The following is a 20,696-nucleotide window of genomic DNA, read 5'->3' as shown; positions in this document are numbered from 1 at the left end:
CAAAGATGTCAGGAAACTGGGTGGAAGTGCGAAATGCCACGGCAAGCAGCCCTAATGCAAAGGGACCCAACGAGGTCGGGAACATCCCTTCAGGAAAGAACAGGGCGTTTAACTCAGCCAAGAAGCAGCTGCAGGAAGAGGCCCCACGTGACAGCAGGGACTGCTCTGCCATGGGCACTAGGCTCAGAGCGTCTCCCCATTGACACAGCTGCGCGAACCTGCCGCGCGCCCCCCACGAGCTCAGACCAGCACCGCCGCGCGCGCAGCATCTCTCCGCTCCCCAACCCGCCGCCCGTCCCGCGTCACGTGACCCCGCGCGCTGCCCCAACCCGTCCCTCCTCCCCAGGGGTGGGCAGAGGCTTCTTGCTCTCCACGCCCCATCCATTTCCTTCCTTCCTTCCTTCCTCCCCGCGCTCAGGCCCCGCCCCCTCACTCTCTTCGCGGCCGCGCTTGGCCCTTCCTGGGCTCCGTAGCGGCCCCGCCTCTGTCTCTGTCTGTCCCCTCTCGGCCCCCCATACGCCGCGGCGCTTCCGTTGGTGGGTGCAGGATGGTGAGTGAGCACCGGGCCCGTGTCTCCGTCACTGGTAACCGGGGGCTGCAGTCAGGAGACCGAGGGACGGGGGGATATGGAGAGGGGCTGGGCCCCCTGCCTCTGGGGCCCGGCTCCTTCCCCCGCCGGCCCGGCGTATGCGGAGTCATCGCCCATCCGCCGCTGAGGCCTCTGCCCCGCCGGCCCCGGAGCGAGGGGAGCGGGGCAGGAGGAACGGCATGAGGCGGGTGATCGACCGATTTCGGGAGGCCGTAAAATCACCTCCCGGAAGGGAGCGTCCCCCAGAGCCCTGCCCAGAAGGGGCCGGTCCCCCTCAGGCGCAGACCCTCGTCCTGCCCCGCCGGCCAGCGAAGGGAGCAGATCCCCGCTGCTACCAGGCACAGGCGAAACAAAGGGGGGGGGGGGGAATGGCAAAGCTGCCACCCGTCTTATCCGCTACCTCATGAGGAGACCGAAAAGATTCCTCTTCTGTAGGCCGGCCGGCCTGCCTGGTATTTAGCAAAACGGAGACAAAACAAACGGGGGCTGGTGCCTGGTCCTGTCCCCTTTCCCACACCCACAACTGGTTTGTTAAACTTCTGTTTAAATAATAAAAACACCTAATTTTGACATAACATTTTTCATCAGTAGATCTCAGCGGGAAGTGCTCACATTGTGTGGTGCTGTGTAGGGTATTGCCAACGCACAGTGTTCAAAGACCACAAGTACCTTAAAATTCTTGAGATTTTTAAAATACAGTTTGGGGTCTTTTTATCTCCTTTTTAATGTTTGAGTTTTTGGACAACACTTGGGTCACATTTTCAGTTTTCACAACCACAAGGTCGAGAAACCTGTTTGTTTTTTTCTTAATGGCAGCTGAGAGGCCCATATAATCACATGACTCTAGTAGCTGGTGCTTTAAGAAAAACACCTAAAATCCCAAGAGCTGACAATAGTGTATTAAGCGTACAATGCACAATTAAAATACACAGCTTTATTGTTTCATTGCCTTAACTGATTAGCAAAAGCTAACCCATTTTATAGTCTAACTCACTAAAAATGTGAAAAGTCATATAAAAACCTGTGGACTTAATAACATAGTTTGTCCAGTGAACACCCATGTCTGATAGTGAAGGGTAAGATTGTGTCATGGATTCTGAGACTTTCAGATACCTCTATGATGTTTTCCAGCCCTGGGGTGGTGGGCTGGAGCTGGCAGCCGCCATGGAGCCCTGCAGCTCTGAGTTGCCACAGGTGCTGTGGGCAGTGGGGGGACCCTTGCAGCTCCCAGCTGCCATGAGCAGCAGGTGCTGGATTCCCCCACCTTGGCAGTGGGGCTTGGGCTCTCATGCCCCTCCCCTGATCTTGGGCTTCAGTCCTCCCCCAGTCAGCCCCATTTTGTTACAGTTATTTTTAGTAAAAGTCAGGGACAGGTCACAGGCAATTTAAAAAAAAAAAAATCCCAGAAACCGGTGACTCCTGTCCGAGTTTTACCAAAAATACCTGTGACAAAATCTTAACCTTATTGATAGTACATTCTTTTCACTACCTTTAATACCAATCCTTGATTTAGTACAGATGAGTACACTAGCTTTATGTGATTAGTTGTATTATTGACAAGGAAATAGTTTACAGGCCTTGGAAATAGGGATTGCCATCTTCTTGGCATATCTGGTTCAACTGTGGCCAATACTTTACGCTTCAAAGGAAAGAGATATAACCATTATACACCAAGCTAGTGCAATGCTGTACGACTCCAAAACATAGCTGTTGAAGTAATCTTCCTTGCCCTTTGGTCAGTCCATATTGCTCCACTCTTCAAATCCCTTCACTAACTCTCCTGCTTGAGAAGACTGATTTATTCTAGGATTTACCAGCAGTTTGTTTAGCCTTATTAAAATGTATCTAACTACATATTCTTTTTGCAAGATTCTTTCAAGATTCTTAGTATTCCAAATACAAATAGCTTGCGTTCATTTGGGTGTCATCTTTGTTTTCCTTTAGGGTCAAAGTCAAAGTGGTGGACATGGTCCTGGGGGTGGCAAGAAGGATGACAAGGTAAATAATGAAACATCAATTGCCCTTTTTTTAATAGGGTGAACTGCATGACTAATTCCAAAGTTTTCAGCAATGGATTTTTAAACAATCTTTTGTTCCATGTACTCAAAACTGCCTAAAATTTGCCCATTGCTTATATTTCCTAGCCTCCCCAAATATCACTTTAATATGCATGTTGTAGAAGAACTCACATGGTTTACTCAGAAAATGGCTTGCTCTGTAAACTGTACAATAGGCACTAATGGCAGTAATATCCTATTTACAAATAGTGAAATAAAAATAGCTCTTGGTCACAAAGGAGTTGAATTTTCAAAATCTGCAGTCAGATACCTGATTTGTGAGCACCAAGTCAGCACTTGTGTGCATATGTTAGGCTCATGGCTGCAAGTGCATTTTTAAAAATTCAACTAATATGGCTTTTTTTTCTTGTGGCTTAGGAAGAAAAATGAGTCCTTCTGAGCTAGAATTCTGTTTATGCAGGCAAACTTATAAATATACAAATTAACAAGTGAATTTAATATATTTGGATGCAGATTAAACTGCAAAGTAAACGAACTGCAAAACCTGACTGCTCCTTTATGATGTAAAATAACAGTGGGATAAGTCTCCACAGGGCAGTGTTGCTGCAACAGAGTAAGGTGTTCTGTTCTGCATGTGGAAGCTGTACACTGTGCGACATAGGATGGCTAGTGTAAACACTTTGCCTTGCTGTAACTTACACCATCACACCAGTGCAGAGAGCAGTAGTGTGATTCTCTAGCGTAGACTAGGCTTGAGAGTCAACCTCCTCTCTCCCTTAAGCCTCGCTTTTAGATGCCTTGAAGATTTACAGTTCAGGGTTCAGCCTCCTGTGACATCAGATTCCTAGTTCTCCAAAAATTGGCAAAATCCTTCATCTGAAAGAGGCAACTCAAGATCTGATATATCTAATGTATAAAGTAAGCAGGAAAAAAAATAGTTTTTTTTTAAAGCCTCCCTCTTTATATGTTATACATCATAAAGGACAAGTAAAGGGCACAAACCAAGTATATTTTTGCATTGTAGTTTACTTTCAAATTGAGTTCTTTTTCAGCTTGGCGCTGTGGTGGATTTCTGTGGCTTGTTCTTGTGATAGCTATTCTGATTTTTGTTTTGTGCTTGTCTGATTTGGTTTAAAAGGATAAGAAGAAGAAATATGAACCTCCAGTTCCAACTAGAGTGGGGAAAAAGAAGAAGAAAACAAAGGGACCAGATGCAGCCAGCAAACTCCCACTGGGTAAGTATGTTTATTTCTCCTACAATCTCACAAGGCTCTTATAATATTGGGGGATCTAGGGTTCTCATCCTGCAACAAGCTCCACAAGGGGTCTGCTCCCACAGATCGTACTGCAGGATTAGGCCTAAATCTCAAATGACTAAATTGTAAAACCAAAGGTAACACTGTAAAGATTTTATTAGAAATAACTTCCCTATTGCTTGGTTAAGGTTATTAGAGATTATCTCAGTAATTCTTAATATTTTTTCTGGAGAACGCTGTATAGGGCACGCAATATTTTTTCTTAAATTAGGTCAGAAGTGGGGAAGATCCTGTGAATAAAATAGTTGGAGGAGCATTGGAATAAGCAAAAGAGTGACTAACCCTCCCGTGCATTTAGGAGCTGGGAGAAGTGATGTTGAGTCTCTTCTGTCTATATAAACAATAAAAATAAGTCTTTTATTCACCTGAATTATCAGTAAACTGTGAAACATTGTTCTTGTGCAGGACCAGTAGGATTTTTTTCTCTGTAAAATGCACACATATGTTTGAGTGGGTTACATATTCTGTCCAGTAGTAGAACAGCAACATGATAGACAAATGGACAGTAGTATATCAGGTGTTTTTTTTAACTGTTGCAGAGGGTCTGAACAGATGAACTCACAAGGGATACAGTGTTAAATTATGCAATGTTGTGGTTAAGGTGCTTGCTCACAGTCATTAACAATTAGATTTTTGCAGTTAGATTTGCTCTGTTACATGAGTGTGTTCGCTGCTGTTGTAGTTCTCCTCACATTCCCAAATGAAACTTGCAGTATGAAACTAAATGAATTGGGGAGTGGAATGAGGTGGTTTTGGGGGCTGCTTTTTTTCAGAGGCCCTTTCTGGATTTAGAGGGGGAGAACTCTTGTTTTGGCATTTATTGTGTGAAGCTTTAGCTGTGAGTAGGACATGTGAATTTGTTTTGTATCTATGGCCTTTCCTATACTAAGTTTTCAACCACTGGTGTAGCATGCTGGTGCAAGCAATAGAGCAAACAGGATTTACTCTGATTCAACGCAATTTGTTGTAGCTGGAATAAGCTGCACAGGTATAAATTGTGCAGTACTTCTATAACTCATGTGTATACTGTGCTTTGCACAGATGTATCTCTATGACAGTGGATAAAGCACCAGTTCAAGGAAGACCTGTAAAATTCCTCCTGAACTGACCCTTTTGCTGTGAGATTGTGGCTGGCATTTTTGTTTTCTTTGACGGTCTCCATCAGGTGAAGCACTGGGGGTCTGGAAGGATCATTCAGAGTCCGGACTGAATACTGTAGATATGGAATCTATTAGCCAAGATGGTCAGGGATGCAACCCAATGCTCTGGGTGTTCTTAGCGTCTGAATTCCAGAAGCTGGGAATAGACAATAGGGGATGGATCTCTCAGTGATTACCTGTTCTGTTCATTCCCTCTGAAGCACCTGGCATTGGCCACTATCAGAGGACAGGGTACTGGGCTAGATGGACCATTGGTCTGACCCAGTATGGTTGTTCTTATGCTCCACTGTCTTTAAAGTGGAATAAAGTATTGCTTTACTATGCTGCCTGATAGCTGGAACTCCCACTGGGAAATTACATCCATACTCTAGGCCACTGGAGCTTTTTTGTGGTGAGGTATTAGCATGGTAGTGGCTATGGCTGCCAGAGCATGTTCTTAGTCTGCAGTGCCTACCTCTGCTTGATGCACTCTTACCTTACCTGTTAGATTCTGGAAGTATTGACTCATCTACTGATGTGCCACTGAAAACCCTGGTAGTGGTTGGGTACATTTATAGAGAAACACACCTAAAGCCATCACCCCCCACAGACTGTTGTGGTGGAAGGTAATTATGACATTTGGAAGGAAATCCAGTTAGAAACTTTCATTTAAATAACTAGTATTTTGAAAAGATTTGCTGGTGGATTTCTTAGTTTACAGACCTTTGGGTAATGATTCAGACTGGCCTGTTAATAAGGATTAGGCCAACAATTTCTAGCAGTGAATTATTGAATATCTTATACCATATCTAAGTGGGAGTCAGATGTACAGTGATTCTACTTCTTTCATTACAGTGACACCTCACACACAATGCAGACTCAAATTGTTGAAATTAGAGAGAATTAAAGATTACCTACTTATGGAGGAAGAATTTATCAGAAATCAGGAACAGATGAAACCTTTGGAAGAAAAGCAAGAGGTAAGTCTTGAGGAAATTATTGCACTCTTATTAAAGCTAAGATACTACTAATCTAGATCTTTAGAAGTAAAATTGTAAACAATGTAAACTAGATGATGCACAAGACCTGGAAATAAAGTGACTGAAATTTATAAAAACAGATTAAATATTTAATATTTATTTTAACTGTATTTAATAAAGCATATAAGGTACAGTCTCCTTACTGAGCGGCTCCCTAGTTGAAGAACAGAGGATGGAGGAGTCTACTTTCAGGAATATTGGGGACTGGACTAGTGGGTTGAGTTTCGATACAGTTTATTATAGGTGGGGCATGTCTTTTTGTTTAGTGGATCTCTGAAAGTGGAACAAGGTGGCCAGCCAGCAGAGAAGGGAAGGAATGTGCTAGACACATACACATTCTTATAGGATAAGCTACAGAGGCATAAAGCAGCATGAGATTAAACAAGTGGTTTAGCTTCTTAGCTGCCCCCAAAAGAGAGCTCCTGTCCTCCTCTGCTGTGGGATCTATACTGAATCACAAGAAGTAGAAGGAACTTTTTTCTTCAAATAGTTGTCAAAAGAACTGATTTTTTCCTCACATAGGCAGTAGTTCTTACTTTAGTATATATGTTTAAAGCAGTACAATACGTGTTTTGCAGAAACTATTTTTTTTCTGTGTTTAGTTCTTTACTATTGCTTGTTTGTTTCTTGCAGGAAGAGAGATCAAAGGTAGATGATCTGAGAGGAACCCCAATGTCTGTAGGTACCCTGGAGGAGATTATTGATGATAATCACGCTATAGTGTCTACATCAGTGGGATCTGAGCACTATGTCAGTATTTTGTCTTTTGTGGACAAAGATCTTCTAGAACCAGGCTGCTCTGTTTTGCTCAATCATAAGGTAAGTTGTCTCACAATATGAAGATGGAGTGGGGTGCAAGTTCCAATATCCCTCTGAACTAGCCTTTGTTTTTGGAATCTGTTACAAGAGTACCATAGTGTAAGATCCAAGGATAAGTGCTTTGTGTGTTTCATGTCGCTGTGTGAATGTACAGTACATTTAATCTTGGATACCTGTGTAGCTTTGTGTTTTATCTTTAGGATCATTCTTGAGTAAAATGCATGCTATTTTACTTATGTTTGGTATTGGTATACCACTTGGACTAGGTTCATGCTGTGATAGGAGTCCTGATGGATGACACAGATCCTTTAGTTACAGTGATGAAAGTGGAGAAGGCCCCTCAGGAGACTTACGCTGACATTGGTGGCCTTGACAACCAGATTCAAGAAATTAAGGTATTCATATTTAGTAATTTATCTAATTAAAAGGAAAACCTTTAAGCGTCTGTTATCAGGAAGTTACCTAGATGATGGTCTAAAACTTGTGCATGAATTGTCTCAATTGCTGTGGAACCCAAGACAGCATTGAGCTTTCTGGGATTTTGTACATTTAAAATCCTCAGCCTTAGCAGTCTTTTACAATTATATCAAGATTTTCAAAAGTGACTAGTGATTTTGGGAGTCATATTTTGCCTCACTTTAAAGAGACATGATTTTCAGAAAGTGCTGATTTCCTACCCTCTGAAATAGGTACCTTTTAAGGGTGACTCGGGTTGGGCACCCAAAACACTAGTGAAAATGTTGGCCTTAATAATTGATAATTAACACATTGAGGAAACCAGATTTCTCTTGTTGAATAATCCTCAGACTCTAGAGGTGTCCTCTAGTGCTCTGCACACAGGATTAGGAGCCACGAATTCCTGAATTCTAAATTAAGCTCTGACATGACTTGCTATGTGGCCTTTGGCTGGGCACTCATTCAGCCTTTATGTTTTCATTTCTAAAATGGGGACAGTAATACTCAATTACTTCATGTGACTGTTGTGCGGATTAATTAGTCAATATTTGTAAAATACTTGTTCTTATGCTATAGGAATCTGTGGAGCTTCCTCTCACCCATCCTGAGTATTATGAAGAGATGGGTATAAAGCCTCCCAAAGGAGTAATTCTGTATGGCCCACCTGGCACAGGTATCTTCCATAACAGTAACTTTAAGTATGCTCAATTAATCCCATTTAAGGTATTACGTGCAGATCCACAAAGGTACTTAGGCACCTAAGTCCCAACTCTGGCTCCACTGCGATTCACAAAACTCTTGCTGCACCCCTTAGCTGCTGGATGAAGTTAGGGTCTGGGTTTTCAGGGTAAAAGTTCCCTCAGCACTTGAGTTTTTGCCTCTGGGCATGCAGGCTATTGCCTCCCTGTATGTGTTCCAAGCTTATCTCCCGCATAAGCCCTAGAGCAATTCACAAACTGGGGGAAGATAGGTGTTCATCCACCTAAGTCACATGTGTAGTAGTCAGCCCATTCTGGTAGGCATGTTCAGAGGCCACCTCCTGGATCGGGCCCTGTTCAGAGTCTTCCCGGAAGAGGTGGTGTCCACCTTATAACTTTAGCCAGTGGTTAGAGCACTCACCTGGGGTATCAGAGACCCAGTTTCAATTCCCCCCTCTGCTAAAGAAAGGATTTGAATAGCGGTCTCCCACTTCTCAGGAGAGTGCTCCAATCACTGAGCTATGGAATATTCTGATGTGGGGCTTCCTCAGTTTCTCTACATGTCTGGTAGAGCATGGGGACTGGACCCTGGGTCTCCCATCTCCCAGGTGGATGCCTTAACCCCTGGGCTTACGGAGTCTTTCTCACTGGCCCAACGACTGATCCACTGTTGATAAATACTTAAATAGTCATTGGGCCAGAGAGAGAGACTGACTCTGAATTGCAGTGGTTACAACACTCACCTGGGATGTGGGAGGCTTGGGGTACGGTAGCTTTGCACCTGTCATGTCCCGCAAGAAATGCCTTAAGCACTTAAAACTTTTGGCTCAAAGAGGTGGGTCTTCTTTCATGGATCACTAAGCAGAGGTAGGTGCCTGTCTCTAGGATACACCCGTCATTGTCTAGCTTAGGTGGGGAGCTGCCTAGCATGTTGGCTTTTGTGGATCATGTTCTAAGGTACCTAACCCTCCCCGTTCATTGTATAGGAAGTCTGTTTGCCTAAGTCAATCATTGTGGATCGCAGTGTTGTTTCTGTGATTTTTCTAGGCATCTAAAAGTTCAGCGCTGTGATGCTCAGCGTTGCAATGTCTTAGTCATTGAGTTGTAATTTTAATATAATTAGACTTGGTATATCAGCGCTGTTCTGTATTATATGAATATATTTTCTTAAAGTTAATAATTGTTACTGCAAACTCACTGCAGTGTTTCTTTACAATTGATAATAGGTAAAACCTTACTAGCCAAAGCAGTGGCAAACCAGACCTCAGCAACCTTTCTGAGAGTTGTTGGCTCCGAGCTTATACAGAAGTACCTAGGTGATGGTCCAAAACTTGTCCGTGAATTGTTCCGCGTAGCTGAGGAGCATGCTCCATCAATCGTCTTTATTGATGAAATAGATGCCATTGGTACAAAGAGGTAGTGTATTGCATTCATGCTTCGACACTGAATATAATAATAATTTTGTCAAGAACAATAGGGAAGTTATCTGAAACATTTCATTTTGTGTGAGTTTGTGTTGAATTTCTCCTTTCATCATTGCCATTTTGATAGGTTAAATCAGGGGTTCTCAAACTGGGGGTCAGGACCCCTCCGGGGGTCATGAGGTTATTACATGGGGGGTCATGAGCTGTCAGCCTCCACCCCAAACCCTGCTTTGCCTCCAGCATTTATAATGGTATTAAATATAATTAAAAGTGTATTTAATGTGTAAGAGGGGGCCGCACTCAGAGGCTTGCTATGTGAAAGGGGTCACCAGTACAAAAGTTTGAGAACCACTGGGTTAAATGATTTTTAACGTAAACAACACTTCCATTTGTTGACAAGTAAAATTTGAAGTAGTTACTACAAAACTCTCAAAACATTTATCTCAAAACATTTTTGTTAAAAGATATGCCAAAAGAATAGCTGCTATTCTAGTAGAACCTAACAGTATAGCTACAGTAATGATGGATCACTTTAGGCAGAAAGAGATGGCTTGTGTAACAAATTCGTCATGCCCCCAACATTAGCTGAGTATGACATTTGATTACTTTAACTTATTTTTCTATTGTGTTGTTATTTATATAAATCTGTAGATGCTTGTCTATACATTCTGCTATGTAGATATGTAGGGCTGTCAATAAGTTTACAATAACATTGTTTGGGTGTATCATGATAAAAATCCATGCTCAATAACTTTCCATAACTTTTATAGCATTTTTAATTGTTACACTCTCCACAGCAGAAGTTAATAAAATTGATCCATGTGAGTGAGCCATTATGTCACACTGAACTAATGTCAGCTTGCATTCAGGCTGTGCTGTTTTAAAGATGGAGCAAGGTTTAATTGGGACTGACGCACTTCACAGCTTAAGGTGTCCTTAAAGCAGCCCATTATCACCCTACAAATCAAAGCGTTGGAAATAACAGTATATTTTTGGGATGTCTGAAGGTGCCATTTTCATACTTCTGTTTAAAAAAACCCAAACTGTTTCAGTAAAGGTCTGACTTGAGTCAGCACAGGCAAAGAGATTGTTAGAGGGATGCTGTCAAGTCCTAACAGCTGGAAGCTAAAGTCAGCAACAGTCAAATTGGAAGTGACACACATTTTTAACTTTGAGGGTAATTAATCATTGGAATAGCTTACCAAGGAATGTGATACATTCATCACTCTGTCTTTACATCAAGACTGGATGTGTTTCTAAACTGTATGTTCTAATTTTTTATTATGGTACTGCCTAGGGGACCAATCAAGCATCAGGCCCCATTGTGCTAGTCCCAGCCTCTGCCCCCAAAAGCTTACAATGTAAATAGACAAGACTGAAAAATGGGTAAGGGAAAGGGGCATTATATACCAGCAAAATGATTGTTTGTAAATGTCATGTTAGTTCTTAGATTTAAAAAAACATGGGGAGGGATTTGTTAGAAGGGGATTAGATAAACGTAGGCTCTGGTTCAACCCGAAATTATTGGACTAGATGCTGGAATCATGTGAAATTCTGTGGCCTTTTCTGTTCAAAGGTCAGACTAGATGATTGTAATACTTTCTGATCATAAAATCTGTGCATATATGAAAAACTGGAAATGGATTAATTTAAATAATCAGTTTCTGAGAACACACCCTTCTAAATAGTATGTTTATATATTTTTTAAAATTTCTGTTAAATTGAGCATTTTTTGGCTTCCCTATTTATAAGGGCCTTTTCATTAAGGGACAAACTAACTATTCACACTGATGCATAAAGTAAACACTGGAAAAATAAGAGAGTTTGCTCATCTTTCAGTTTAGTGTTACTTGTAACTGCAGAAGAGCCAACATTTTCAGTCAGAAATGTGACTTTAAAGTTGGGTGTCCCTTTTTAAGGCTGTTTCTCTGTCTTCTTCTTACCTTATTGGACCCAGGTGGTATATAAACTGAGCTATTGTGAAAGCTTTTGTATTTGAGGGCATATTTACATTCCTATATAACCTCGGTGGTTTACGCTCCGATGAAAAAAGCTGTTTATAATCATTGGTAGAGTCAGAGCATTTAGTTCTGATATGCTGATCATTTTATTATTGGTAAAGAAAAGTATTTTTTGTACAGGGTTTAATTTGGTTTGGTTATATTTCTTTCTCTTGCCCGTCCTCAAAGATATGACTCAAATTCTGGTGGTGAAAGAGAGATCCAGCGTACGATGCTGGAGTTGCTGAACCAATTAGATGGGTTTGATTCCCGTGGGGATGTGAAAGTTATCATGGCCACAAACAGAATAGAAACATTGGATCCAGCCTTAATCAGGCCAGGTAAGAGACTTTGTATTATGCATTTTTATTAAGTCGCATTTACTTAAAGCTTCTTGTGCCAGGTACTGAATTTCATTTCTGCCTTTCTTAATAGAACGTTGTTTGAGACTCTCCATAATCGTGTTATGGCTTAGAAGGAATATTGATTTAGGAGTATAAAAAGTCAGTCCTCCTGAACAGGATGTAGAATATGAATCATGATGTATGTGCATGGAGAAAAAGGATAGTTTTCAGTTACAGGAGAAATTGCATTATAAATGCATTATGTATAGTTAATCCCAAGGAAGAATATTAAAATTATTTTTAATGTATCAGGCTGTTGCTTAGGTATTTTATATGTCCATCTTTACCATAGTAACTGAGTATCTCATCATTTGTTAATCATTTATCCTTAAAACACCCCTTTGAGGTAGGGAAGTGATATCATCCCCATTTTACAGATGGGGAGCTGAGGCAGAATGACTAAGGGCTAGATTCATAAAAGGACTTAGGTGCTTAACTGCCACTTCGGGTACCTAAATCCCCAAATCAGGTCACAATGGGATTAACAAAAGCCCTGCTCAGCTGCCCCAGAACGCTGTAGGCACCTAAGTTTTCACAGTAAAAGTTCCCTACATGGCTATATTTTTGCATGTACTCATGTGCAATGCAGCAGCCTTCCTCTAGACGTCCAGATGCCTAAGGCCGCAGAGCAATGTATAAAATAGAGGAAGATAGGTGTTCCTCCGCCTGACTTGCCTGTGGGACCTGATCTGGTGCGCAGCTCAGAGCTTACCTACCAGATCAGGCTCCCATAGGTGAGCTCACCCAAAATACTGGGGAAGTGCTGTGGAGGGGGAGATCTCCCTCTTACCTTTTAGCCCAGGGGCTAGGCTACTTATGCAGGAGACCCCCTCAGCCCCCAGTTCAAGTTGCTCCTCCACATAAGTGTGAAGGGATTCAAACAGGGATCTGCTACCACTAGGTTATGGAATAGTCTGTGCGGTTCCCTCAGTCTCACCTCTTGAGGTTGTTCCACCATGAGTGAGAGAGAGAACAAGCATAACAATGACTCTAATGTGGTGGCTAAAGCACTCACTTGGGCCATGGGAGACCCAGGATAAGTCATTGGAGCAGGGGGACTGTTTTTTTATTTATTTATCCACAGTGCAACAGCTGCAGTAGGAGAAATGAGGGAGGCCCACATCAGATTATCTCATAGTCCAGTGGTTGGGCACTCACCTGCGAGGTGGCAGATCCCTATTTGAATCCTTTCTTCCCCTCAGGCAAAGTGGGGACTTGAACCAGGGGTCTTTCACAGCCCATCTGAGTATCCTAACCACTGGGCTAAAAGTTACGAGAGAGGTCCTGGCATCCCCAGCTCCTTGCAAAATGGCATAGGCACCCACTGCTAAGAGAAGATTTGCACTGAGTGTCTCAAGCAGTGGGAGGTGCCTCCCTGCGGCCCAGACTTAGGTGCTGAACTCTGAGAGGGGTGGGGATGAGGACAGACCACTTTCCTTGGCATCACCCATTGATGAGGAGTAGCCTAGCATGCTGGCTTTTGTGAATCCCATTCTAAGGCACCTATCTCAGACTCTGAGAATCCCAGCGATTTTCTAGGTGCTGAAAGGGTAGGTGTGATGATGCTTAACCTCACCACGCCTAAATTCCTTTGTAAATCTAGCCCATGTTCATGCAGGATGTCTTTGGTAGGGGTGTCTGTCCTAATTGCTATCCTTCCTCTTAATCGAGAAGCACATTTTCCATTCAGCTATCGAAAAACAGACCACCAGTATTAAATACCAGTACCATAATTTCTGGGCTGATTTTATTTTTTTCCTTTGAGTATAAACCTGGCACCTACCATTTTGTCTGTTCTGGAGTATGCTGCTTTATAATAAAGGTAGAACTATCCAAGCACTTAATTCAGTGCAAACACAATGAAATGCTAGGTTTTGATCACTTGTATTTAATTCACAGTTAAAGCCGGTGAACTTTAAGGTTACTAGAATACTTGTATACAAAGGAACTCCACAGTTTGAAAAATAAAAGTCTAAGCATTAAAAGCTTTAAGCCTCACTCACGTTAGCAGGTACCTGTTTTAAATAGGAAAGGGCGAGTGCCAGGATGTTTTCTGTGACAAGTTTTTACTTATTGAACTTGCTTTCTGGACGTGGCAACCTTCAGGATATGATGCAAGAGTGTCCTGTTTGGCTGGAATTTAATAATAGGGACTGGAGAAGAGGGGGCTGGATGATTTTTCTTTTTAAAGACCTATAGGGTTCAGTCCTTATTTGGGTTTCTTGCCTGGAAAAATAATATTAAAAATCGGATATAAAAGCTGAGTAGCAACAAAACTTGAGCTGGGCTCGTGCATCCGACGAAGTGGGTATTCACCCACGAAAGCTCATGCTCCAATACGTCTGTTAGTCCATAAGGTGCCACAGGACTCTCTGCTGCTATTTGAGACAAGATAATGGACTAGATGGACTTCCCTCTGATCCAGTTTGTCAATTCTTATGTTCCTCTATCTAAATATGACTAGGCCAGTAGTAGTTCTCTCCCTATTTAATTTAAACATTATGGGGCAATGAGTGTCTATTTTGTCTTGCACACAGACCCTACAGTGCATCACTGCATAAACATTAATAAAACGGTCACAGCTTGTTCATATTTTCATGAGCATGGAGCCTCACCTATCTTCTGACCTCAGTTTTTCTTCCAGAATATGGCTGTGGGACATTGCCTCCACACCTCTGCCAATGTGGGGGAAACAGTGACAGCTCATTCTGTACTTCTTCAGGGGACAGAGCACTTCAAACTCCACTGCTTTCAATCCAGAATCACTTAAATGTCTTTCCTACACACAGGGCGTATTGATAGGAAAATTGAGTTCCCCTTACCAGATGAAAAGACCAAGAAGCGCATCTTTCAGATTCACACAAGTAGGATGACTTTGGCAGATGATGTAACTTTAGATGAGCTCATTATGGCTAAAGATGATCTGTCTGGCGCAGATATTAAGGTAAGGTGCACTAGTGCTGACTAAGTTTGTAAACATCGGTTATGATGTGTGTAATAGCTGGGGTGAATTAAGACCTTGTGCTATGATCCAAATAAGCAGCCCCTTCTCTGCTACCATAAGACAGTCAGACCGTCCTTCAAAGCTCTTACTGTTTTCTCTCCTTTATCATGGATTAGCGCAGTGGTGCAGAAGCCAAATTAGCAATCACCATCACCCAAAAGAGCCACAATAGTGTGAATTCATTGTTTCATTTACTATATGTATATATTCTTACAGCAAAATGAATGACCAAGTATTGATTTTATCAACTATAACATAGTAAAAGCATCCTCATTGGTTAATACAGTAACTCCTCATTTGAAGTTGTCCTGGTTAATGTTATGTTGCTGATCAGTTAGAGAACATGCTTGTTTAAAGTTGTGCAGTGCTCCCTTCTAATGTCATTTGGCAGCCGCCTGCTTTGTCCACTGCTTGCAGGAAGAGCAGCCTGTTGCAGCTAGTTGGTGTGGGCTTGGAACCAGGGTGGACTGGCAGCCTCCCTATCAGCTCCCCGCGCAGCAGCTGCCCAGCAGTCTATCAGTTGTGGGCAGTTCAGCTGTTCCTCCCCCCACTGCCATGTGCTGCTCCTGCCCTCTGCCTTGGAACTGCTCCCTGAGACTCTTGCTTGCTGTGCGGGGGGAAGGAGAGGAAGAGGGGGGCTGTCAGGGTGTGTCCCTCCCTCATGCTGCGCCCCACTTACCCCATCTTCCATAGAGCAGGGGGACACATGACAGGCCTCGGGAGGGAGCTTGCTGGCAGCAGCTGTGGTCTCAGCAAGCTGATCTAATTAACAAGGCAGTGTACTTAAGAGTAGAATCAGCATACATAATGGAGAAATGTGCATCTCTCTCTCTCACACACGGTGTGTGTCTCTGTCTGTGATGCTGTCTCCCCTCCCTCCATTCCTGTTGCCTTGTCGAGTGTGAGACTTAACCCTTGAGGGCTCAGCCAATTGCTAGTTCATCATTTAGCAGTAAGGCATTTCCTGGGAAATATCCCACCCTCTGACTCCTCCACCTCAACCAAGCTTCACAATCATCACTGTGTACTAGTATTAAATTGTTTAAAACTTATACACACACACGCATATAATAGTCTTTTGTCTGGTGAAAAAAATTTCCCTGGAACCTAACCCCCTCATTTACATTAATTCTTATGGGGAAATTGGATTCGCTTAACATCGTTTTGCTTAAAGTTGCATTTTTCAGGAACATAACTACAACATTAAGTGAGGAGTTACTGTAACTAACATTGTAGTGTTTTAATATGTGCTACACAGAGCTGCAGGAGACACATGAAAGAGCCACTTGCAGCTGCCAAGCCTCAGTCTGAGTATCACTGCATGAGAGGGGACCATCAGTGCCACTCTCTGGCTCCTCAAAAAAAATTTTTTTAACATCAACAATTTCCTGCATTTGGGTGTCAACAAATACCCTAGTGCCATAAAAACCTCTTCATTTAGTGTAGGTAGGTAAGTACCAAAACTCTACTTACCACACCATTTCTAATGGCTGAGGAGCATGTTTTTCTAAATGCTGAAAATGCAAATGCAAGCAGTGGTTGAGTAGAAATTAAAGGCTATGGGGCTAGAGTCACAGTTCCCTAAATCCCAGAATCAGGCCCTACTGAAGTCACAAAACCTCTGCTCAGTTGCTGCTGCACCCTGTAGGTGCCTGGGCTTCTGCCTCTGCGCATCCACAGTGCAGCCCCAGTGTGATGTACTAACTGTGGGAAAATAGGCATTCCTCCACCTAACTTGTCTGTGGGCACATGCCAGTAGGCATGCTCAGAGCTTGCCTAGTGGACTGGGCCGCCTTAGGCATGCTCACACAAGAGCTTGCTGGGGACCATCCTTCATAACTTTTAGCCCAAAGGATATTTTGATGTGGGGCTTCTTCTGTCTCCTGCTGAAGCTGTTCCAATATGAATAAATGAGTCATTGGACCAGTCCCCCTCCTTCAATGATTATTTTTAGATAATTTATCCACTGAAACAACTTCACCAGGAGAGTGAGCGTGCCCAACAGCAGACTTCTCATAGCTGAGTGGTTAGGGCACTCTGCCTCCCCTCAGGCAGAGGGGGGGGACTTGAAGCAGAGTCTCTCACGTTGCTGGTGAGTACCCTAACCACTGGGCTGAAAGTTTTCAGGGAGTGCCTCCTTTTGCAAAATCATTGGAGACAACTCCCTGAGGTTAGGGAAGCTTAGTACATAGCCATGGCAAGGGATAACTTAAGTAAGTGGGGATCATGCTGGCTTTTGTGACTCCCCATTCATTGTAGAGGGAGCTTAACTCTGGCTTTATGAAGCCCAGTGATTTTTTAGGTGCCTAAAAGTTAGGCAGGATTACAAAGTTCCTCTGAATCTAACCCAATATTTCTTATCCCATCTGGAGGAGCCTCTGCCTTGGAGTTGGTGAGTAGTCCTTAGCTCCAATGTTATACATCCAAGGCTTTTGAAGGAGGTCACAGTTACAGGCTCTGTGAAGCTGCTATACCCAAGTTGTAGATGAGAAAAATTTTACATGGAGAGAGTGTAACTTGCCTAAAGCCATACAGCAGGTCAGTGGCAGAGTTGAGAATAGAGACTAGGAGTTCTGCCTCCTTGTAATTTCACCTCTAGAGACCCATTTTAAAGTTCTGCTTAGCGATCACACACTGGCAGCCTCAGTTTACTAGATGGATTGTGCTAAATGTATCTGTTTCTTGGAAAAAGTGTTATATAGTAATGGTTGATTTCCTGTTGGCATGTAAGCACTGCTTGGATTGGAAACAGAACTATTTGTTCAATATAGGTGTAGAGAGAACTTGAGTTCCAGTCTTAGTTGCCCATATGAAGCTAATGATTAGCATGGTTTTGCCACTGTTCTGTTTGCACTAGCATCTAGAAAATATTTGAAAACTGTGTGTCACAGTAATGCATGTGTAGTTTGAATTAGTTGTCTATAGCTAGCAATTAATATCAGCTTTTCTCTTTGGTAGGCAATTTGCACAGAAGCTGGTTTGATGGCTTTGAGAGAACGCAGAATGAAAGTAACTAATGAAGACTTCAAAAAATCAAAAGAGAATGTTCTCTATAAGAAACAAGAAGGCACCCCAGAGGGGCTTTATCTTTAGGGACTCCTCTTACTTTCAAAATACATGAAATGGCAACAGATGTTTCACAGGCCTCATCAATAGAGCATAACATCTTAGCCTCTCCAAGCATGATGGGTGGACTGTGTTTAGTTGTAAGTCTATAAAATACTTATTCAATTAAAAAAATCAGTTCTGAAACAAATAGAAAATGTCTTTGTCAATACATCAGACGTGTATTAAATTGCCTAGTTACCTATTAGTGGCTTGAATTTTTTCATCAATCTACTGGCTTCTATAGACTATTTCAGAAAACAAGACCTGCAGCCACTGTTCAGTCTCAACTTACTAACTACTGTGAGCAACTTTATTATAAGATTTCTCTGAATTGGATTTAAGTTATATAGTACCTCTGTACATCCTAAATGAATCTCCTATACTTGTGTTAATCTTGTAGTAAGCCTAAATCTAGTTAATTACACCTAGTCCAGTAACGATGGTATTCTTTTTATAGGATATTTCAATGTAATAGTACCCAGGCAGTTATAAAAATGGTTAGTTCAGTTTTTTTTTAAATGAACTCAGACCCTGTTTGTTAGAATCACAGCTGACAAACTGTTCATTAAGGACACCTTAGAGAAAGACCGTCTCTAGGTTGTCAGTTAATTTTATCAAAACAACCTTTTGAAAAGGTCACATTAAATGCAACAAAATTAGTCCATTAGTAATACTCTGTTTTGGATAAGTTTTAAATACAAGTGTTGCTAAGATAACGCAATTGTTATTTTCCCAAACATACAAGTGGTGTATTTTCAGTTTGAGATCTTGTAAAGTCAAGACTTACGGATTTCATCATATATAGAAGATTCTGCATTTAAGACAACCATATTAGAATTAGAACAGTAAAGTACATTTTATAAATCCTGACTTCTGCTGAACAGTGGTGACTTCTGAAGTTTTACCAATTTGTTCAAAGCACTCACATTGCAATCTCCCAGCTCCTGCCCCTATGAGAATAAACAAAGAAACTGCTTAGATTACTCTTATTTCTGTCACAAAGAATCTCTCATCACTTACTGTAACATATTGTAACATGATTACAGTCAAACCTCACAATAATGCACCCCACCATAACGTGGGGGGAGGGATAGCTCAGTGGTTTGAGCATTGGCCTACTAAACCCAGGGTTGTGAGTTCAATGCTTGAGGGGGCCACTTAGGGATCTGGGGCAAAAATTGGTCCTCCTAGTGAAGGCAGGGGGCTGGACTTGATGACCTTTCAAGGTCCCTTCCAGTTCTAGGAGACTGGTATATCTCCAATTATTACCTTTTTTTTTTATTACTTCAAATTGTTCTACTCATCCTCTGACCACAACCTGAGTGAAATGCAATGATTTATAATATCCTGATTATCTGGATATTGCTGCATTCCATAAGCATTGTAGTATATTAAGTTCTGTATATATTTTCCCAAAAGTACTGAGAGCTGGGGACTCTGCAGGGAGAGTAGACCAAATATGGTAGAAATACAATCACAGTCTGATAATTAGTTCTTACATCGTGTTAGGGGGCTTATTCCTTTACCCTCTCACTTCCCTGGTCCTTCTCGCTTGAACAGAGAGCAACAATACCTGAAGTCCGAAGGTGCAAACAATTCAGTGTTTATTGGGGTGAACTTCCAGCAATCATGATTCCAGTTTCCTTCCTCAGTGTCCCCCTTCCCAGCTCTAACACCACAGAGCCTTGCCTGTGTCCCTGTTCCCATTCCCCACCCTTAACAAAACATGATTCTAATTCCCCTGTTCCCATTCCCTCCTTACTTCGATTGACTGCAGACTATATAGTAAAACTTGAATTCTGCTTAGCTATACTGTAACCAATCATTTTACTGAAATTTAACTAACCAATCTTAACATATTGTAACATGATTACAGTCAAACCTCGCAATAATGCACCCCGCCATAACGCGAAATTGCATATAATGCGATCATAGGTTGGCTCCCCTTTAAGGCATAATACAGTACTGTACCAGTGGTCCCCAACACCACTGCAGGGGAGAGAAGCTACAGCCCCGCACCTGCCGGCGACAGAGAACTCCAAGGCTGCGGGCGCCGGTGCTCTCTGTCCCCGGCAGGCGCAGGGCCACATCTTCTCTCCGGCTTCAAGAGGAGCTAGGCACTAGGGGGCACACATCAATGCACTGCATTGGGGACCACTGACTAGTTTGAAACCTTGCTATACCGCAACCCCGCAATTTAGCGCAATGGAAGTTTTTGGACCCCAAACATCGTGTTATAGCAGGGTTTCACTGTATTTAACCAATTATATCCCACCACCTTAATTGGTTTACACCCAACAAAATTAATTATACAGCAGACAGAAACAATCACAGAACCAGACAGAGATTATACAAACAATAGGGAAATGGGAACTACAGTGATAGAACAAAGAAATGAAGATTTCACATCCCAGCTATTGAAAGTGAGTTCTTAGAGCCAGACAGGATGCTATCAAACTAAGTTTCCTTTGACATCTAGGCTCTTCCCTTTCTCTGGAGGTGATAGGAATAGAGTCCTGTCCTGATAATGCCTAACAGCCAAATAGCACCTTATTTCAATGTGACTAGTTTGGAATGTGAGGATGTGACCGTTCACTTCCCAGCTTATGGCTGCCTCTGCTGCTTAGCCTAAGAACAGGGCCTCAGACTGTCACAGTAAGAGAAGGCCCTTACACCAGCAG

The 20,696-nt window shown here is 42.4% G+C and overlaps 1 protein-coding gene across 1 annotated transcript; it reads left to right on the top strand.

Moving 5' to 3' along the window:
• The first annotated feature begins 413 nt into the window (after positions 1–413).
• Positions 414–18,159, top strand: PSMC1 (proteasome 26S subunit, ATPase 1). Its single transcript, XM_045016302.1, has 11 exons — positions 414–550; positions 2,534–2,587; positions 3,746–3,842; positions 5,918–6,042; positions 6,736–6,921; positions 7,188–7,316; positions 7,954–8,050; positions 9,302–9,491; positions 11,689–11,840; positions 14,693–14,847; positions 17,866–18,159. Exons 1-11 carry the CDS (start codon positions 548–550, stop codon positions 17,998–18,000), a joined length of 1,323 nt encoding a protein of 440 aa, XP_044872237.1. The 5' UTR covers positions 414–547; the 3' UTR covers positions 18,001–18,159.
• Positions 18,160–20,696: the final 2,537 nt, after the last annotated feature.

The sequence above is a fragment of the Mauremys mutica genome, chromosome 4 (genome assembly GCF_020497125.1).
Source record: "Mauremys mutica isolate MM-2020 ecotype Southern chromosome 4, ASM2049712v1, whole genome shotgun sequence".
Lineage (NCBI taxonomy): Eukaryota > Metazoa > Chordata > Testudines > Geoemydidae > Mauremys > Mauremys mutica.
The sequence above is the reverse complement of the archived record's forward strand: the minus strand, read 5'-3'. Positions and strand labels throughout refer to the sequence as shown.